The sequence below is a fragment of the Rousettus aegyptiacus genome, unplaced genomic scaffold (assembly GCF_014176215.1).
Source record: "Rousettus aegyptiacus isolate mRouAeg1 unplaced genomic scaffold, mRouAeg1.p scaffold_m13_p_13, whole genome shotgun sequence".
NCBI classification, from domain to species: Eukaryota; Metazoa; Chordata; class Mammalia; order Chiroptera; family Pteropodidae; genus Rousettus; species Rousettus aegyptiacus.
The window spans coordinates 49,873,915-49,890,587 of NW_023416288.1; the positions used below are offsets into that span (position 1 = coordinate 49,873,915).

Genomic DNA, 16,673 nt, shown 5'->3' on the forward strand with positions numbered 1-16,673 from the left:
GTGGGAACCCAGAGTTGTCTCAAAAAATGACTCCTTCCTTCTCAGAGTGGCCCTGGATGCCGGGGAGGGACCAAACGACTCCTCCAGGTTGCCTCGGTTTGAGGATGTCTGCATTTCTTGAAGGACGCTGGGGACTGGTCACCCAGGAGGGGCCTAAGAAAAGGGTAGCCCTGGCTGGAGGCAGGGTGCGGGGCAGGGCAGTGCCATTTCCCAGAAGAGGTGGCTAAGATCTCTGGGTGCTTGGGGAGGGACGGGGAGGGTGGGGGGAGGGTGGCCTCGCTTCCCTTTTCCATGCTGTCTGGGCCAGCCCGCTGAGCCGCCTGTCTGCCAGGACCCGGGTCAGGGCTGGCGTCAGGTCCGGGGTCAGGGCTGGGGTCAGGCAACGGGACCGAGGGGGGGCCGCGGAGGGTGGGGTGGGAAGGGAAGGCTCAGGAGGGCGTGCTGCCAGGGAGGCCGGTCCGAACTGAGCGGGGGAGGAGCCTTGGACGGTGCTGGGGCCAGGAGGGGGCTCAGGAGGTGGGAATGGGAGGAGATGGGGCTGACTGGAGGGAGGGAGGGAAGGCGGGTGGCAGGGGGGCCGGGGAGAGGCGGACAGTCTGGCCAAGTCACGCTGGGAAGTAAGGAGAGACCCCAAGGCCCAAGAGAGGAGGTGAGGAGCGGGGAGCGGGCCGGGTGGCGGTGGACTGGATGAGAGGAGGGGAGCACCCGAGGGACCCCCTCCCGCCCACCCCCCACCCCCCACCCCCGCCCCCCAGGACGGAAACTGGCAGCCGGTCCCTGAGGCCTCGCTTTCAGGCTTCAGGCGACGCCTGGTGTCTCCCCTCGGAGGCAGTCCCGGTTTCCCTATCTGTGGCTTCTGGGTTCTCAGGTCCTTTCCAGGGTTCTCCGGGTTGACCCCCAGGCAACCCCAACGATGGGCTGGAGGACGGGGTCCCAAGGGCGGGTGGTGGCTGGTGTGGAAGGCCCAGAAAAAAGGCAAGGGAGGGAGGGTCTGCCTGAAGAAAGCCACACGTGGGGCCCAGGCGAGACCCCCGTTTCTGGGTCGGGGGTGGGCCCATGGCAACCGGGAGCCCCAGCGCTGGGAGGGTTAAGCATCCTCCTGGTTCCCACGGGGCCCTGGCCCCTCCTTTGTGTTTGCATCCTTCCAAAAATATTCGGCCTCCAGCGGCCTCTTTCCCATGCCCCAGCCCCCTGCCCGGCAGTGATCCCGGGAGGAGGGGGGCGTGAGGGCCAGAGGCCAGGACCAGGAGCCAGCAGCCAGCCATGCGAAAGGCGAGCAGCTGCCGAGGCCATGGTGGAGGGAAGCAGACAGGCGGTGGGGGGTGGGGGACGGAATGCGCCAGAAAATGGGGGGATGAGGGGCGGGCTGTGGGGGGGGGCCGACAGGACTGCCTCCCTGGCTTTTGGCCAAGGACTAAAGCTGACTCAGTACCTACCCAGGACTGGGCTGAGCTGGACCCAGGGAGCCGCGGGAGGCGGGGAGGGGAGGAGGGAGGACTGGGGAATACCAGGAGCGTCTCGGCGGAGGGCTACTTCCTGGCCCTCGGCCTCTGCCCGGAGCTCTGCCAGGCGTGGCCCCAGTGCAGGGCCAGGGTGTGGTGGCTCCACAGGCTGAGGATCATACACAGCCTTTGCAGGACCAGGGTGACTGAGGCGAACCCATGTGGCGGCTGCTGAGCCTGCTGGCCCTGTGGCTGGGCACAGTGGCCTTGGGCAGGGCCGAGCTCACTGCAGTCCAGCACCAGGGCCTGCAGGTGGCCCTGGAGGAATTCCACAAGCACCCGCGTGTGCAGTGGGCCTTCCAGAAGACCAGTGTGGACAGTGCCATGGACAAGGTCAGCAGCATGACCCACGGCGGGAGGGGGTTAGGGCCACACCCCCAAGAGACCAGCACATTCCCAGGAGGCGGGTGCAAAAGTGCTTTGGGCTCTGTGAGCACCCAGCTCCCTGGAGAAAGGCCGCCACCCCAGCCAGCAAGCCGGGCATGCTGCTCCGCTGTGAGGAGGAGGGGCAGGTCACGTCCTGCCCAGCCCACCGAGCGGCTGCTGGCCTTCCTCTGTCTCTGTCCGTAGTCCTCCCCGGCGGGGACATTTGTGAGGCTGGAGTTTAGGCTGCAGCAGACAAGCTGCGGGAAGAGGGACTGGAAGAAAGCGGAGTGCAAAGCCAAGCCCAACGGGGTGAGTAACGGCCTGCGCGTGCGCGCGCTGGAGCACGCGTTGGGTGTGAGTGCGTGTAACCGGGCTTTGGTCGCACGGCCCGCCGTGGAGCCCGCGGCTGTGACAGCGCGGTTGGCCCGGGCCTGGACAGGCGGGAGGGGGACGTGGGCCACTCAGACGGGGGACGCCGTCCCTCGCAGGTCCTCTCCCAGGCTTCAGGTCCCTGGGGGAAGCGCGTGATGCGGGGCTGGTCGTGCCCCCGGGCCTGGTGAATGCTGTTTTCTGTGAGTCTGAGTGGAGATGGCCCAGCCTGGGCTGAGGCGTTAACACGGCTGGACTGGAACCAGCTACCTTGGGGGCACGAACTGTCATGGCGGAGGACCCCGGGGCTTGAAGCGCAACCATCTGGGCTCCAGACCCGGCTCCCGAGTGCCAGCCCTGTGGCTTGGTAGCTTCTCTGAAGGCCTCGGTTCCCACCATCTGTTAAAGGAAGGCTGGGTTATACCAGTGGTTTTCCAGACTTCCGTGCCAGAATCCTGTGTTCAAATTAAATCTTACAAGAAAATGCAAATAAACCTAACAGACGACAACAAGGTGGGTCTGCGAAGCCACCTTTCCCACCCCCCGTCGAAGTCCCATAGTTTTGAAAACTGCAGGCTGGTTCAACTTCTGACATCTCCTAGTCAGAGGGTGGGCTGCGCCTGAAACCAGCGGGCCTGCATGACCCGCCCCCACCCCCCACCCAGAGCCTGCAGGGGGAAAGACCCCTTTTACAGGAGCCCCAGCCCCCACCCCCCGTCTCCACCCCCACAGGGCTGCAGGCCTCCCCTCAGCCCTTTCCTCTCCTGGCCCTGTGCCCCCTCCCCAGAGGAAGCGGAAATGCCTGGCCTGCGTCAAGCTGGACCCTGAGTTGAAAGTCCTGAGCCGGGTTGTCCACTGCCCCATGGAGGCGCAGGCCCAGCGGGTAAGAGCAGGCCGAGGAGGGGGCGGCCGGTACAGCGACTAGAAGCACAGGTTGCAGGACAGGTGCCAGCGGCTCGTGAGGGGTCAGGTGGGAGGCAGAAGCCTGGACTGGACGGAAGGGTGAGGAGGGGTGGGCAGGGACAAAGAGGGCGAGGGACTGGGAGGGGCGCGGAGGGGCTGCGGAGGCGGGCGCAGCAGAGCGGAGGATGAGGCAGCCCTCCCCGGGCCCTGGGCCCTGCTGCTGGGCCTGAGCCGGTCTGGTGCTGGCAGGAGCCCACGGAGCACCAGCAGGCACAGTGCAACAGGGTGCAGCAGGCTGGCGAGGACCCCCAGAGCTACTACTTCCCTGGACAATTTGCCTTCTTAAAGGCCGCGCCCTCCAGCTGAGGCTTGACCAGGTAGGCGGGGTGGGGGGGGTATGTGGAGCGAGGCCGCAGGAGTGGCTGGTGCTGCGGGCGGGGAGGGCGGGGGCTGCGAGGGGACGACGCCTGGGCCTGGGCCTGGGCAGGAAGCTGGGACGAGGAGCAACGCAGCCTCCCTCTTGTTTTCCGTCTCCTTTAGAACTTCATCAGGCTTTCTGGACAGCTGTGGGAAATGACCAGTGAGACAGCCCCCCTTCCCTGCACCCCGTGGGGACAACCCCATCACCCCTCGAACTAATAAAACTACTCCCTGAGCCGAGCCCCCTGCTCCCTGCGCATCCCGCCATCCCCCACCGTCACCCCTCCGCAGACCCGGCCGGGGGCCGCGGCAGTGAGCGGCTGGGAAACCCTTACGGGAAGAAGCCAAGCCCCTGGGGGAGCAGGATGCTTCCTGTCGGACCCCCCAAACACAGGGGAAAGGGGCCTGTGTGCTGCTCCTTCCTGCAGGAGAGACCAGGAGCGGCAAGGACCCCGTCTCGCTGTCGGGAGCTCACGCCCAAGGAAAATGACAGACAGTGATGCAAATTAGAACAGAAACGTTTAATAAGGAATAGCATGGGAGAGACGGACGGCGGAGGCTGCAGGGAGACACAGGCCCGGGGGGGGGTCACGGCTGAGGGTCACCTGGACAGGCGAGTTCGGCAGGTGGGTGAATGCAGCTCCCATGCGCTGTGCTCTGCCCACGCCCTGGGATGGGACGCGCACCATCCCTGACTTTGCCACCTTTGACCTCGGGAAGCAGCAGCTTCCTTTCACTAAGTCTCAGGCCCGAGCAGCCAGGCGTGGCGGCGGCTGTGGACATGGGCCCGGAGGGGCCCCCTCCCCAGGCATGCAGCGCAGGTGGCGGCACAGGCGCCAGCTGCTCACGGAGGGCCCTCACACCTGCTAGAGGCCCCTGGGAGGTGCCTCCCTCAAGAAGGTTGAGCGAAGGTACAGAATGTTCCTTGAGGTAGAGTGGGGGTGAGGGGCGCTGCTCTCGGGCACAGGGACGCGTGACCAGCCCAGTCTGCGGGCCAGTGACCACGGTGAACCCCGGAGACACGTGCAGAGGCAGGAGGGAGGAGTGGGCAGCGAGGCCACGTTGTGCTGACCCCACGCCCCGGGCCAGGCTGGCCCAGGCCAGGGGGCATGCTCAGAAGATGAAGGACGAGGCGGAGCCCGCGGGGCTGAGCACCTGCTGGGCCTGGGCCAGGCTGTCGCCGGCCTGTCGGTCCAGGTCGCGGCACTCCTGCAGAGCGTGCTGGAACTGCCGGCAGGCCTCCTCCAGGATGGAGCTGCCCCGCGTGGGCCAGAGCTCCCAGTACCCGGGCCCCACCCAGGGCTGGGCCTCAGCGGCGCTGGGGTCCGGGCCGGAGCTGGGCCGCGAGGCGCTGTCCAGGTCCCGGCACAGCTGGTAGAACTCGCTGCCACGCCCAGTCACACGCTCGCCGTCCACGACCTTCAGGCCGGGCAGCAGCGCTCGGACCGTCGTCCAGTACGAGGGGCTGGCGCAGAGCGGGTTGCTGAGCCGGGCCAGAGGGTCCCGGAGCCGCAGGTACTCCAGGCCCCGCAGCCCGGCCAGGCACTGCAGCTGGCCAGGGGTGGCCAGCAGGTTGCCCGCGGCATTGAGACTCTGCAGGCTCTCGCAGGCAGCCAGCGGCTCCAGCCCCGTCAGCCGATTGTTGGCGACGTTGAGCACGGCCAGCTGGCGCAGGGAGGCCAGCGGGCCCAGCTGGGTGAGCGCGTTGCCCGACAGGTCCAGCCACTCGAGGCCCAGGCACTCGCCCAGGCAGCCCAGCTCCGCCAGCCCCAGGCCCCGCAGCCTCAGCAGCAGGATGGACTCCAGCGCGAACTCGCCCGAGTGCGACCTGAGTAGCTGGGGCGTGATGGTCACCCCGTCGGCCTCCACCGGCTTCTCGCCCTGAGGCTCCATGATGCGAGGTCGGTCTGAGTGGCCTGGGCCTTGACCGTCTGTCACAGGGACACAGCTACCTGGGGGTCGGCTGGCCGCTCACCCCAAAAAAGGCGCCATCGACTCTGCCCGGGACAGCTGTCACAGGCCTGTTTCCAACACCCCTGCTCCAGGGCCGGCGGGTCCCTGAGGAGAGACAATCAGACAGTGAGCACGCCTCTCCTGAGCACCTGTGACCCCAGCAGCTGACAGCAGAGCACCCAGCCTCTGCCGCCAGGGCCAGAAGCTCAGGTGGCCTGGCAAGACCAGGTCCAGGGCGCAGGAAGAGAGAAGGCCTCTCGGGAGGTGGGCTGGGCCCAGGCCCGCTCAGGGCCCCGCCTCGGCGGTGGACAATGGCCGGCACTCAGGCCCAACGGTCCCAGCCCCTCCCGCGGCAGGCTCTCCTAAGGCTCCTTCCTCTGTAACCACTCATGGTCTATCCTCACCAGTGTGAGATGTAACGGACTTTTGAACAGACGATAGGTCACCAGGATCACCAGTCCCTGTGGAGCCCTCGCGGGGAGAGCCGCGCAAACACAAGCAAGAGCAGCTCTGTTCATTCAAACGCTTCCATGACTTGACTTTTCTAAATGTTAGCAGGGAATTCAAAATGCTTTCCAGATTACACAGGCCAATTTGTCACCTCTGGTCGCTCAGTCGCAGACGAGGAAACTGAGGTAGAGGACGGGCAGGGATGGCGGAGGCCTGGGGACAGGAGGCAGCACTGCCGGCCGCTGCCCGCCCGCCCGCCTGCGCTGGCCCTGCGCTCTGCTGTCAACGGAACAGCATCGAACTGAAGGCCAGGCAGCTGGACTCCAGCTGCAAACATGACATCATCCCCAAAGCAGCAGGGGGGCTGGGGGCAGGGGTCTGTCCTGGGCGGAAGGGCCGGGTGGCAGGGGGGCTGGGGGCGGGGGTCTGTCCTGGGCGGAGGGGCCGGGTGGCACCTAAGCTGGCTCCACAGGCAGGGGCAGGAGGGCTGTGGGCCGGCACACGCCCAGGCGCCAGTGCAGGGCCGCAGCACCGAGGCGGAGGCGGCGGCCTGGGGGAGGGACACGGCCACCCACAGAGGGGTCAAGGCTTCGGCAGAGGGAAAAACAAGAAGGGACCTCTGCCCCAAGTGGCAACTTCCCAACTCCGCGTTCTCCGGCCAGCCCAGGCCAGGCAGAACGACGCCTGCGAAGCACCAAGGGACCGTTCGCTCCGCTGACAAACCCTGGTCCTCCCGCGCGGTCGGGGTCCAAGTCTGCGTTACATAATCAGGGCCGCGCTGTGTTTCCCCCTCTCCCAGGAGACCAGGCCCTGAGCTCCTCGCACACCCCCGCGGGACTGGGGGACGCTAACAGCTGACCGAGAAGGGGCCCCTACGTCTCCGCCCGGCTCCCCTCCAGCCCGCAACACTCCATCCAGCAAGCTCCTCTCACTTCCTCCTCATTCCCTTCCTGAAGGGACTTTCCTGAAGTCTGGCCCGCTCCACGCGGACGGGCTCTGCTGGGCTGTCAGGGGAGGGGTGCAGTCCCTTGTGCATCTGGTCAAAGAGCTCTGGCCCAGAGGGCGGGGTGCTCACGGGGCACGAGACCCCTGCCACGAAGGCACCAGAAAGACGAGGACCCCTCGGGGGGCAGCGCCAACAACTGCGGGACCTGGCCACGTGGCCCGACGCAGGGGCTCCCTTCTCGAACAGAAGGGACGGGCTGGGGGGCGGGAAGACCTGCTGTCTGAGGGGACCAGGAGGCAGGTGACGGTGTGGGCTGAGGGGACACAGGCACGACCTACGGAGGTGACCAGCGAGCGAGCCAGCCTTTGGGGACAGACCTCCTTCAGTCTCCGTAGGCCTCGCCCCAGGAATACGCTCGTCCCCCCCAGACACACGCCGCTCGGCGATGAGAGTGGTCAGGGCCCTTGTGCACGGCGCAAGGCGGGGCCGGCTGCAAGCCGGGAGATCAACCGCCCCTGTGAGGCTGAGGGTGAGGCTGAGGGTGAGGCTGAGCGGCAGGAGAAGAAACGGTGTCTCTCAAGGCGGGGACGACGGGCACCGCGCACACCCCACCGGACTCAGACACGACGGGGCGCCGCGTGCGGCAGGCGCGGCTGAGGGTTAGGGCACGACCCCGGAGGAAGCGGGTCCGTGACCGTGTAGGCGGACATGGTGGCTGGAGGGAGGGAAAGGCGAAGGGGAGCGGGCAGACGAGGGAGGCAACTGCGTGGGCGCTCCCCACCCCAGAGCTGGGGAAGAGGAAACGCTGGAGCTCAAAGGTCAGGCTGGGCCTGGAGATCAGGGCCTCCCAGCCCCAAAGTCCCGCCGGCGGGACACGTGACCAGCGCACGGCGCTGTACTGACCCGTCTGCCCTGAGGACCCCCGACCCTGCAGTCACGTGAACAGCAGCACCACGCGGCGAACCGCTGACTCTGCGGACCCCAGCTCACCCCAAACCCGCACGCCCCCGCCTGGCAGGGCTGTGCCCACCCGCCGTGCAAATCCAGCTTCCGTGAGGCGGACAAGGGCTCACTGCGGCCACCAGGTCACCGTCCCTCCCTAGCAAACGGGGCATCCTGGTCCTGTCATGGAAATGAGCCGACAGAGGCCCCCGGCCCAGCGCACGAGTCTGCGCAAAGGACGTGGTCACACGCGCGAGCTCATGTCTGAGACACAGTTGGCCCTTGGGTCTTGGGGCTGGCCTGCCAAGTGCCAGTTTGCCTATGGAGGAGAGGGGCCGAGCCAGCCAAGCCAGAGCCCGGGCCAGGGAGAGGAGGTCCGACCCAGAGCAGTCTCAGGGGGACGGCCATCGGGCCGCGTCGGTGAGCTGGGGAGCCCTCCTCCGCCCCCTTCCTCCCGGCCCCCATCTAGAACAGGCCCTGGCACTGCTGCCCGCGGGAGCCCGCACGTCTGCTGGGCGGACCCGCTGGTGCGCTGCAGGCCTCAGCGGCAACCCCGTGCCTGCCCACAGCTGTGACAACCAAAGTGTGCCCTGGGGGACAAAAATGCCCCTGGCTGAGGACCACTGCAGCCCCGAGCTCGGGACTGCCCCTTCTGTCTCACCCTCCTCCCTTCCCACCCCCCGGCTCCCTTGGTGCACCCCACCCCTGCTGCCCCCCCGCCCCGGCCTCCCCCTCCTATACTCTGGGAGGCGGCCCAGGAGCCCCTGGTCGTACGAGGCTCAGATGATCCTCATTAAAGACTGGGCCCAGGTACCTTTGGGGCAGTGGGGCAGGCAGAGCGCCTGGGCTGGGTCCAGGGCTTGCTACCTAAATGCACTTTAGAGTCGGGGCTGGTAAGGGTGCGGCCACCGACCTGGCCCTCCCCCAGACAAGCAGACAAGCCTCACCTCTCGCCAGAGGGGACTCTGTGAGCACATGCCTGCCCTCCCCTCCTGACAGCTGGAGGAGAGAAGTGGGTAAAGCAATTTGGAGGCCGGAATCTAATTCATACCACGCTACTCGAAGCATTAGACGCGATCTTCACAAAGCTTTATTTAAGAAGGTGCGGCCGCAGCCCTGCTAAACTGAAAACGGCATGCTAACCGGTGCGGAGCGCAGACCCCAAGGCGGAGGGCAGGCACGCGCCACACCAGTGCAGGCTGAGAAAGGGTTACGGCTGGTTTCTCCTGCTCCCTGACACTCTCAGTAACTTCCCAATGTCCTGGCGCATGGGTCCCAGTGACGCCCGACTGACCACCCCTCAGAGGAGGCGGGGGCAGAGGAGCTCACCCCCATAGCCAGGGCCGAAGTGCAAGCTAGGCCTTGAGTGCCTCGCCCTGCCTCTCAGAGCCACCTTTCCTGGTGACCCAGCACCTCAGGAGAGCCACCCTGATGTCTTGTGGGGTGTGGCAAACTGGCCCCAACAGTCCTCCCGTGATCAGGGATCCCACACTCAGGTCTCGCACCTCCCGGACAGAACGTTGGGCAGTCCGTCCCTGGTCGGTCTGATACACGGCCTTTCTCGCTCCCGGGAGGCGGATCTGCCCTTCGAAGGTGGCCAGGGAGATGTGGGCGCTGCAGGTGGCTCAGACACTCAGCCGCCCAGAGTCTGGGTGAGCGTGGAAACTCCCTCTGAGACTGCTGCCCCCGCAGAAGCCCCCAGGTCCCCGCAGTCTGGAACTAACTCCGGGTCAGGCCGTTGCAGGCCCAAGTGTCTCAGGGCCCCCCAGTCTCCTCCCCCTGGCTGGCTGGCCAGTCCCTTCCACCAGGGTCCTTCAGCCACTACAGGATCCGAGATCCATGGGCAAGTACAGACCCCAAGAGGACCGACGCGCACGTGTGTGTGCATCTTACGATGGCTACTCTACCTCAGGCTTTCTCCACAGCGAAAGCAGTTTCAGAGAGGGCTGTCATGGCTCGCCCGGGTCCCGGGTGGCTGAGTCCACAGCCCACGGAGCACATGCCAGCACCCACACCGCCCCCGTCCCCGTGCCACGGGAAAGCAGACCTCTTAGGGGCACGTGTCCCTTCACACACAGACGAGCTGCATGCAGGGCCCTCAAGTCCCATGGATGTTCCAGGAGAGCGCTGCTGCTCAGGACACAGTGCAGCACGGCCGGCCGCTCGTCAGCAAGCCTCCTGCGGACACGCGCCGCCAGGAACAAATCAACAGGTGAAAACGACACCTCCCTAAGAGAAAGAAAGGTGACCTGCCAAGGCGTGAGGAAGCGTCCCCACTCTTCCCACATTCCAGACTCTGGCCGCGCTGCCTGCAACACTCGGCCCCCTCCTCCCCGCTACGGCGGAGCTCCTCCGGGCAGGCCATGAGGGCGGCGGGCCGTGGCGGCGGGCCCCCCGGCCTGCTCCCTCTCGGCCAGGTCCCCGCTGGGGAAGACGAGGTGCGGCGGCGCGTAGTTGGGGAAATCCTCCAGGTTGGTCTTCAGGAAGAGGAGATGCTCCACCGTCTCCACCGGGAGAGGCGGGCTGTGCTCCATGACGGTGGGGCTGTCCAGGGCGGCGAGGACACTTCCAGAGAAGGCGCTGGTGGCGGGGCAAGACAGATAGACAGTGGCCAGTCTGGCCAGCGCTGGCCAGACTTCCCGCCTCCTCTCCCAGTAAGCCAGGGGGTCCTCCAGGGCGCCAACTGTCTGGTTCTCACGCAGGTACTTCTTGACGATGACGCTGGCCAGGTGGCTCTCGGTGGAGAGCGAGGCTCCGCTCCCCGGGGACGCCAGCAGCCCCACGCTCTGCAGCTGCTCCAGCAGGCTCTTCTGCCCCCCGCTTGGCAGTGGGGGCCCAGGGCTGCCGCCTCCCTGCACGGGCTCCTTCCGGCCCCTCGCCTCAGCCCCGGGGCCTCTGGCTGTTCTGCCACTAGGGGTGGCCTTGGGGCTCTCCAGAAAGGGTGAGGGAGGCAAGGAGTAGTCCGACACCATAATCTCCTTCACCTTGTACACGAGCACCTGCTTCCAGTGGTCGATGTCGGCCCCCGCGGGCAGGATGGCCTCGATCCGGCCCTTGAAGCGCGGGTCCAGGAGCGTGGCCAGCACCAGCTCCTCGCGGTGGAAGAGCTCGTTGAGCTGGCAGTCCGTGGAGAGCTGCAGGGCCAAGCCCTCGGCCAGCCGGACGGCTGCACCCGCCTCCCCGCCCTCCTGCTCCTCGAAGAGCCCGTGAGCCTGCTCCAGGAAGATGTGCAGGTAGCGCAGCTGGGGCAGCACCTGGCTCAGAGGGGCCTGCCCCACGCTCGCCTCCTGGACCGCCACCTGGAAGGGCTGCAGGAGCTTAACCAGGCTGTCTGTCAGGCTCCAGAACGTGGCCGAAAGGGCCACGCCGGCCCTGCCCAGCTGGTGCTTCTCCTCGTACTCCTGCAGGGCCCGCCGCTGCTCCACCAGCCACGCCATCAGGCGGTAGGCCGAGCCCCAGTGGTCCGAGAGCTCCCAAAGGGGCTGGTGGGCGGGGAGGCCACGCTGCCGCTGCAGCTGCGCCAGGAGCCGCCGGGCCTCTGCAGAGCCCTCGAAGTGGCTGCAGACGGCCCTGGCTGTGCCCAGGATGATCTGGACGCTATGATGGTGACACAGAAAGTTCTTCACCAGGGAGTTGAGGCAATGGGCAAAGCAAGGGATGTGCATGTAGCCCTCCAACCTCGCTGCCTGCTCCAGACTGGGGCAGCCGCCCGACACCAGGAAGCCTGGTCGCAGGGAGCCTTGGCCCAGCCACAGGCTGACCTGCTCACGCAGCGCCAGCTGCCGGTCCTCCGAAGCGCTCCCCAGGGGCAGGCCGCGGACCCACAGCACTGCTCGCTTCCTCGGGCTCCCCGACACCGGCTGCTGGCCGCCTGGCTGGATCACCCCCCAGTGGGCAGTCACGGCCACGTAGTCCTCCACGACCATGTCCTGGGCTGCCATGGACACGGTGAGGTGGACGCGGCCACCCTCGGCCCACTGCATCTCCCGACGCACCTGTTCGCCCATCGCCTCGCGGAGCAGAGGCAAGGCTTCGTCAGAGAAGAAGGCTGGGGACGGCAGGTGGTAGCCAGGGTCGACCTGGGCCATAAACCTCCTGAAGGGTGGGGACGCAAGAAAAGACAGTGGCAACGCCAAGCCGCAGAGCAACTCGGCAATGCTCCAGTTCCAGGCCTGGGGGCGGGGCTGGCTGGGAGCGTGCCGGTCACCCCGGTCCTCTGAGACTGCCATGGGGATAGCAGCAGGTTCGCCTTCGATGAGAGCAGGCAGGGGTGGGGCCGGTACCAGCTGCTCACGCCTGCCCGGGTCCCACTGCCCATCGCTGTCTTCTGAGGGTGCAGCATCTGGGCAGTGTCCTGGTGACGGGAGCCCCCCGCGGACATCGCCGGTGGCACCTGCGGGCAGGCCCTTCTGCGTCCCCTCCTCCACTCCGCCCCGCTTCTCTCCAGGGCTGGCTGCAGTGGGCTTTCTTTCCCTCTCCAGCCCATGCTTACTCACCAAGTGACGGACTAGGCCTGAGCTCTGGGACTGCCCCTTGATTGTGCCCTGTCTGATGCTGGTGTGACACAGAGTGCAGGTGACCCGGCAAACGTTCTTGCAATCGACGGTAAAGAAACGTCTGACATCCAACACAGGTTTCTGATCTGCGGTGTCCCAGGAGCCTAGGGGCCGCCCGGGAGAAGCCCAGCCCCTGGTCTCAGCTTTTATAGTTCTGATTAGCTTCTTCAAGCCAGGCGGCTTCTGGCAGCTCAGCAGGGGTGACCGCCCCACACCAGGAAGCAAATGCCTCTTCCTCCATTTCTTCAGGCGTCGCACCTCTCTGTCCAGACGAGCTATGAGGATGTCGGCGTGCCGGGCTTCCTCGTTCTCACTGGGCTGGCCCACCTCTGACCTGTCCAGGCTGTTCGCCTGGACCGGCGCCGGGGACGGGCCTGGGGCGGAGATGAGCACCGGGTCCCTTGACTTCTTTCTTGCCGGCTGCCCCACCTCTCTGCGGCCACGTGCCTTCTGCTTGGACACCTTCTCAGGCTGCACAGGGGGCTCCTGCCCAAGTACAGATTTGAGGCCATGGAGTTCAGAGTCTCCCTTTGGCTTATTCTGCCCCAGGCCAGCCTGGTACTTTGCATGGGGGGCGGCTGGGTGAAGACCAGGCCTCCCCAGGGAGTGGGCTCTCTTCTTCTCGCTGCAGACTCGAAGGCACAGGACATCTTCTTCCTGCTCCTCCAGGAACACCTGGCCAGGTGAGGGGATGGAGAAGTTAATGGGGAGGGGACGGGGTCTCTTCCTCTGCAGGGATGGGCCCCTCTCACTCCGCTCTTGCGAGCCAGAGGGGCTGATCGTCACTTGGTCACTGCCGGTCTTCTCTTCTATGTCTACAAACTCACATTTGACCTCAGTCTCCAGTAGGCGCCCCCTGGCCCCCCAGCCAAGTCCATGAGAGGTGTTGGTCGCTCTGGTGTTGAACTCGGACCTGGTAGAAGCCATTGCAGCAGCTGGACTCTTGGGTCTGGTCGTGGGGGAGTCAGGTCCTGAGGGTGCATGTCTCCTGGGGGGCTTTCTGATTTTTCCTACTTCCAACATGCTTGGGAACATGGGCAAATGAGAAGATGGGCCCAGGCTGCAAAGCAAGATGAAAAGAACGGCTCTCAGCTGCCCTTCCTGACTTTGGGGGACACTGAGGGGGAAGGTGAGGCCCGGAGAGGAGACAGCAGAGGGCGAAAGGTGCGGAGACCACGGACACCAGCCCCGCCCTCCTTGGCGAAGGCCGCCGTGCACGCCTCAGACTGGACGGCCGCCCTCGGCCGCGGTCCTTGCGGCCCTCTGCGCGTCGGCTGTGTGCATCTTCTCTGCCAAACTAATGTTTCTCTTGTTTCTCTCCATGTTTACTAAGAACCCAGTGCATAGCTGGACGCAGTACGAAACAGGCACAGCCCCCTGAAAGCACACGACCTCCAGGCCGGCAGGAGGGGCAGCCGTGACTGCAAGGCTCACTCATGACATGCAGACACGGAGCCGCGGCCCAGGCAGGAAGGAGCAGGGCGAGGCCGGGAGAGCCGGGGGGGGGGGGGGGGGGGGGGGGGGCGGGGGGGGGGGGGCACCGACCTCGCCAAGAAGTCGGGTCGGGCGGTGGTTTTTCCTGGAAACGATGCGGGCACTGGGCGCCGTGAGTGCAGGCCACAAGAGGGCCTCTAGGACTCTGCATCTCAAGGACCTGGCTGTATCTGGCACTCCGCAGGGCGCCGTAAATAGGTAACACAGCTCAGCATTCAGGGAACGATGCAGCCTGAGGCTTCCTTGGCCAGTGGCCTGGCTTAGATCCTTGACATTCCTTTTCTAGAAGTCAGTCTCTGGCAGAGGACACAGGACACAATAGAGTGTCCTCTAATGCCAATGACTCCAGCCACCAAGCGTCCTGTCACGGAGGCTCCCAATGGGCTGGTGATACTCCTCCACCTCCAATTCCCCTAGAAACCCACGCCTGTCTGACGCTGACCCCCACGGCTCCCACTCACGGCTTCATTTACACAGTGCCAACTGCCCAGCCTCATTCCAGCTCACCTGCCCTTCTTCCTACAGCCAACTCAACCTCGGCCAGTGGGACATACCAGAAGCTCAGACCCTGAACCGAGGCGTGATCCTTAACTCCCCTCCCCTCGTTCATCTCCCTGGAGATTAGCTCAGATTCGGGGATCTCAAAAGAAAAGAGACATCAAGAAGTCAGAAGAGAAATACACGAAGGGAAGAAAGAAAAACGAAAAGGCAGGTGAAGCCCGGCCAGCTAGGATGCGTTTCCTGGGAAAGAGAAAAGTTTGGGGGAGGGTGGCTGAATAATCCCACCGTGAACCAGGAAGGAAGTAGGTTCCTCTCCTCAGGCCAGAACGACATGAAGGTTTAAGAGGATTTAAAACCTGTACATTCTGATACTGTGTGATGCTAAACGTGAAGGAGGATCGCCAGAAATGGCAGGACTGCCTTTGTGGTGACAAGCCCGCTGAGGCGGCTCACATGAGAGCCTGCCCAGGGCGGCGTGTGGGCAACGCGACGGGCTCCTTCCAGCTGGGAGAGCCTCGGAGGACTAAGAGGCAGTCCGCCACCTCACGCCCACCACTCTAGAACTGTCGGCCACCCCCAAACCAAACGTCGGAAGCCCCACGGGAGGGGACGCAGCGCGGAGGCTGGATAAAGGTGCAAACAAAATACAGGACACGGTCCTGGTCCCCGAAGAAGTGCTGCGGGACAGCAGAGCTGGAGGGGACTTACCTCGGCTCTCATTTTATGACTGAAGGAGAAGACGGCCACAGCGGTCGCGTGATGGTCAGCGGCAGAGCAGAAGGCCGGAGCTGGCGCCAGGCCTCCAGAAGCAGCGTGCAGGCTTCAGAACCAGGACCGAGGACTGGGGACCAGGTACTGAACCCAGGCCTGTGTGTGACCTGCCCTCGCTGACGACGGCAGAGAAAAGGAAGAAACCTGCGTGTTAGGGCTGCCGCCTGGGTCACGCCGATCTCTGTTCCCCCGTCGCTGTCCCATCAGCACACCTGGATTCTGCAGACGCTCTTGATCTACTCGACCATTTATCGAGAATTCATCACAGGGCTACCGGGAGTCAGCAAAAACACGAATGCAGGAGAGGAACTGCTCGGCTGGCACTCGGGATTAGGACGAGACGCCACCCTGGGAACGGGCTAATGGTGCCAGAGCGGGGCGAGTGGCGGCAGGTGCTGCGGAGGCCAGCCCACACGTGAACTGAGTCCGTGACGACGGAATTTAGTTAGATCCTGTCGTAAGGCGCTGCTTACCTTAGGCGGCTGCTTCGGGACCCGTAACTCCTGACGGACTCCGGGACAGATCTGGGATCTTGTGCAAACCCTGGCAGCAACAGGAATGCCACTTTTCTCTTGCACTGAAGCACATCAGGATGACAGCAAGGCCAATCCTGCGGAGAGCCAACACTGAATCTCAATGACGTAAACTATAAAATTTAAAGAGAAAGTCATCCACAAACATTAGTAAGAAGCTGCTTGTGACACTTCTCACAACAGATGACAAACAGACATTTGAGGACAACCGACACCAGGACGCAGTCCAAAGGGCACCGCAGTGGGGCCACACAGGCAGGCCCAGCGCTGAGAAGCGGCAGGTAGGGAGGGCTGGAGCAGGCAACTGGAGGGGGCGGACAGTCTGGAAAGCTGTTCGCGAGGCAGGTCACGTGGAGCTGAGAGGCTCCCCCCCGCCCAGTGATCCCATCTACAATACAGCTCAGTTTTGGATATACTGACTTTGAGGTTCTTCGGGAACAGATCATCACGAGTAGATGTGACAGATCCATGGGTCAGGGGACAGAGATCTGAGCCAAAGATACAAACCCACACAAAAGTGTCTGCAGAAACTGAGGGGAAATGCCAGAGGAAGAAGAGAGTGCACGGTGGTTGCCAGGCAGGGCTCATACCGTGGGGAGGGTGGAGGATGGGCAGACTTCAAAGATGACTGACAGGCAAAAGGGGGACACACAGAAAAACCTAAAGTTAGGGAAGCCAAGAGACTTTTCAGAAAGGACAACGGGGTCAAGGGTCACATTAGTGGATGAAGAAGGTGGCGCCTGGGGCTGTGCAAGGAGACGTGGGGGAGGCGGATACTCGCCACATCGGAGGTGGGGAAGGGAGAGTCACGCTTTGGGATGGGAGGGAAAAGGCTTGGCTATGTCTTTACATAGAAAAGGTGCCGTGGAAAGAGAGGCTACATAAACAAGAGCCAGAAGTGATGGCAGGGGCTTCCTGAGGGAAGGGCCCCAGGGCACAGGTGTTTGGCGGGTTTATCCTCTGCAAT

At 64.6% G+C, this 16,673-nt stretch overlaps 3 protein-coding genes across 7 annotated transcripts; 1 reads left to right on the forward strand and 2 right to left on the reverse strand.

The window, feature by feature from the left end:
* The first annotated feature begins 556 nt into the window (after nucleotides 1–556).
* Nucleotides 557–3,800, forward strand: RARRES2 (retinoic acid receptor responder 2). 3 transcript variants are annotated; one of them, XM_016125935.2, is made up of 6 exons: nucleotides 557–649; nucleotides 1,638–1,835; nucleotides 2,073–2,177; nucleotides 3,025–3,120; nucleotides 3,390–3,517; nucleotides 3,681–3,800. In XM_016125935.2, exons 2-5 carry the CDS (start codon nucleotides 1,662–1,664, stop codon nucleotides 3,504–3,506), a joined length of 492 nt encoding a protein of 163 aa, XP_015981421.1. In that variant the 5' UTR covers nucleotides 557–649; nucleotides 1,638–1,661; the 3' UTR covers nucleotides 3,507–3,517; nucleotides 3,681–3,800. The 3 variants fall into 3 exon arrangements, with proteins under 3 accessions (XP_015981421.1, XP_015981422.1, XP_015981420.1); XM_016125936.2 differs by having other exon boundaries at nucleotides 575–649; nucleotides 1,629–1,835; XM_016125934.2 differs by lacking the exon at nucleotides 557–649 and having other exon boundaries at nucleotides 1,500–1,835.
* Nucleotides 3,801–4,060: 260 nt separating this feature from the next.
* Nucleotides 4,061–15,249, reverse strand: LRRC61 (leucine rich repeat containing 61). The gene is made up of 2 exons (XM_016125933.2): nucleotides 15,111–15,249; nucleotides 4,061–5,618 (listed from the first exon to the last, which is right to left on the reverse strand). The coding sequence occupies exon 2, from the start codon at nucleotides 5,451–5,453 to the stop codon at nucleotides 4,674–4,676; it is 780 nt and encodes a 259-aa protein (XP_015981419.1). The 5' UTR covers nucleotides 5,454–5,618; nucleotides 15,111–15,249; the 3' UTR covers nucleotides 4,061–4,673.
* ZBED6CL (ZBED6 C-terminal like) lies at nucleotides 8,919–15,241 on the reverse strand. 3 transcript variants are annotated; one of them, XM_016125930.2, is made up of 3 exons: nucleotides 15,111–15,241; nucleotides 13,235–13,467; nucleotides 8,919–13,082 (listed from the first exon to the last, which is right to left on the reverse strand). In XM_016125930.2, the coding sequence occupies exons 2-3, from the start codon at nucleotides 13,388–13,390 to the stop codon at nucleotides 10,188–10,190; spliced, it is 3,051 nt and encodes a 1,016-aa protein (XP_015981416.2). In that variant the 5' UTR covers nucleotides 13,391–13,467; nucleotides 15,111–15,241; the 3' UTR covers nucleotides 8,919–10,187. The 3 variants fall into 3 exon arrangements, with proteins under 3 accessions (XP_015981416.2, XP_036086600.1, XP_015981418.2); XM_036230707.1 differs by lacking the exon at nucleotides 15,111–15,241 and adding an exon at nucleotides 14,409–15,104; XM_016125932.2 differs by lacking the exon at nucleotides 13,235–13,467 and having other exon boundaries at nucleotides 15,111–15,216.
* Nucleotides 15,250–16,673: the final 1,424 nt, after the last annotated feature.

Bases quoted from the DNA above. Each gene is read 5' to 3' on its own strand.
- ZBED6CL (XM_016125930.2), bottom strand. From the start codon at position 13,390: ATGCACCCTCAGGACCTGACTCCCCCACGACCAGACCCAAGAGTCCAG. The intron at 13,083-13,234 runs GTGAGTTTGTAG...TCACCTGGCCAG, and splicing joins ACTGGAGACTGAGGTCAAAT to GTGTTCCTGGAGGAGCAGGA.
- RARRES2 (XM_016125935.2), top strand. From the start codon at position 1,662: ATGTGGCGGCTGCTGAGCCTGCTGGCCCTGTGGCTGGGCACAGTGGCC. The intron at 1,836-2,072 runs GTCAGCAGCATG...CTCTGTCCGTAG, and splicing joins TGGACAGTGCCATGGACAAG to TCCTCCCCGGCGGGGACATT. The intron at 3,121-3,389 runs GTAAGAGCAGGC...TGGTGCTGGCAG, and splicing joins TGGAGGCGCAGGCCCAGCGG to GAGCCCACGGAGCACCAGCA.
- LRRC61 (XM_016125933.2), bottom strand. From the start codon at position 5,453: ATGGAGCCTCAGGGCGAGAAGCCGGTGGAGGCCGACGGGGTGACCATC.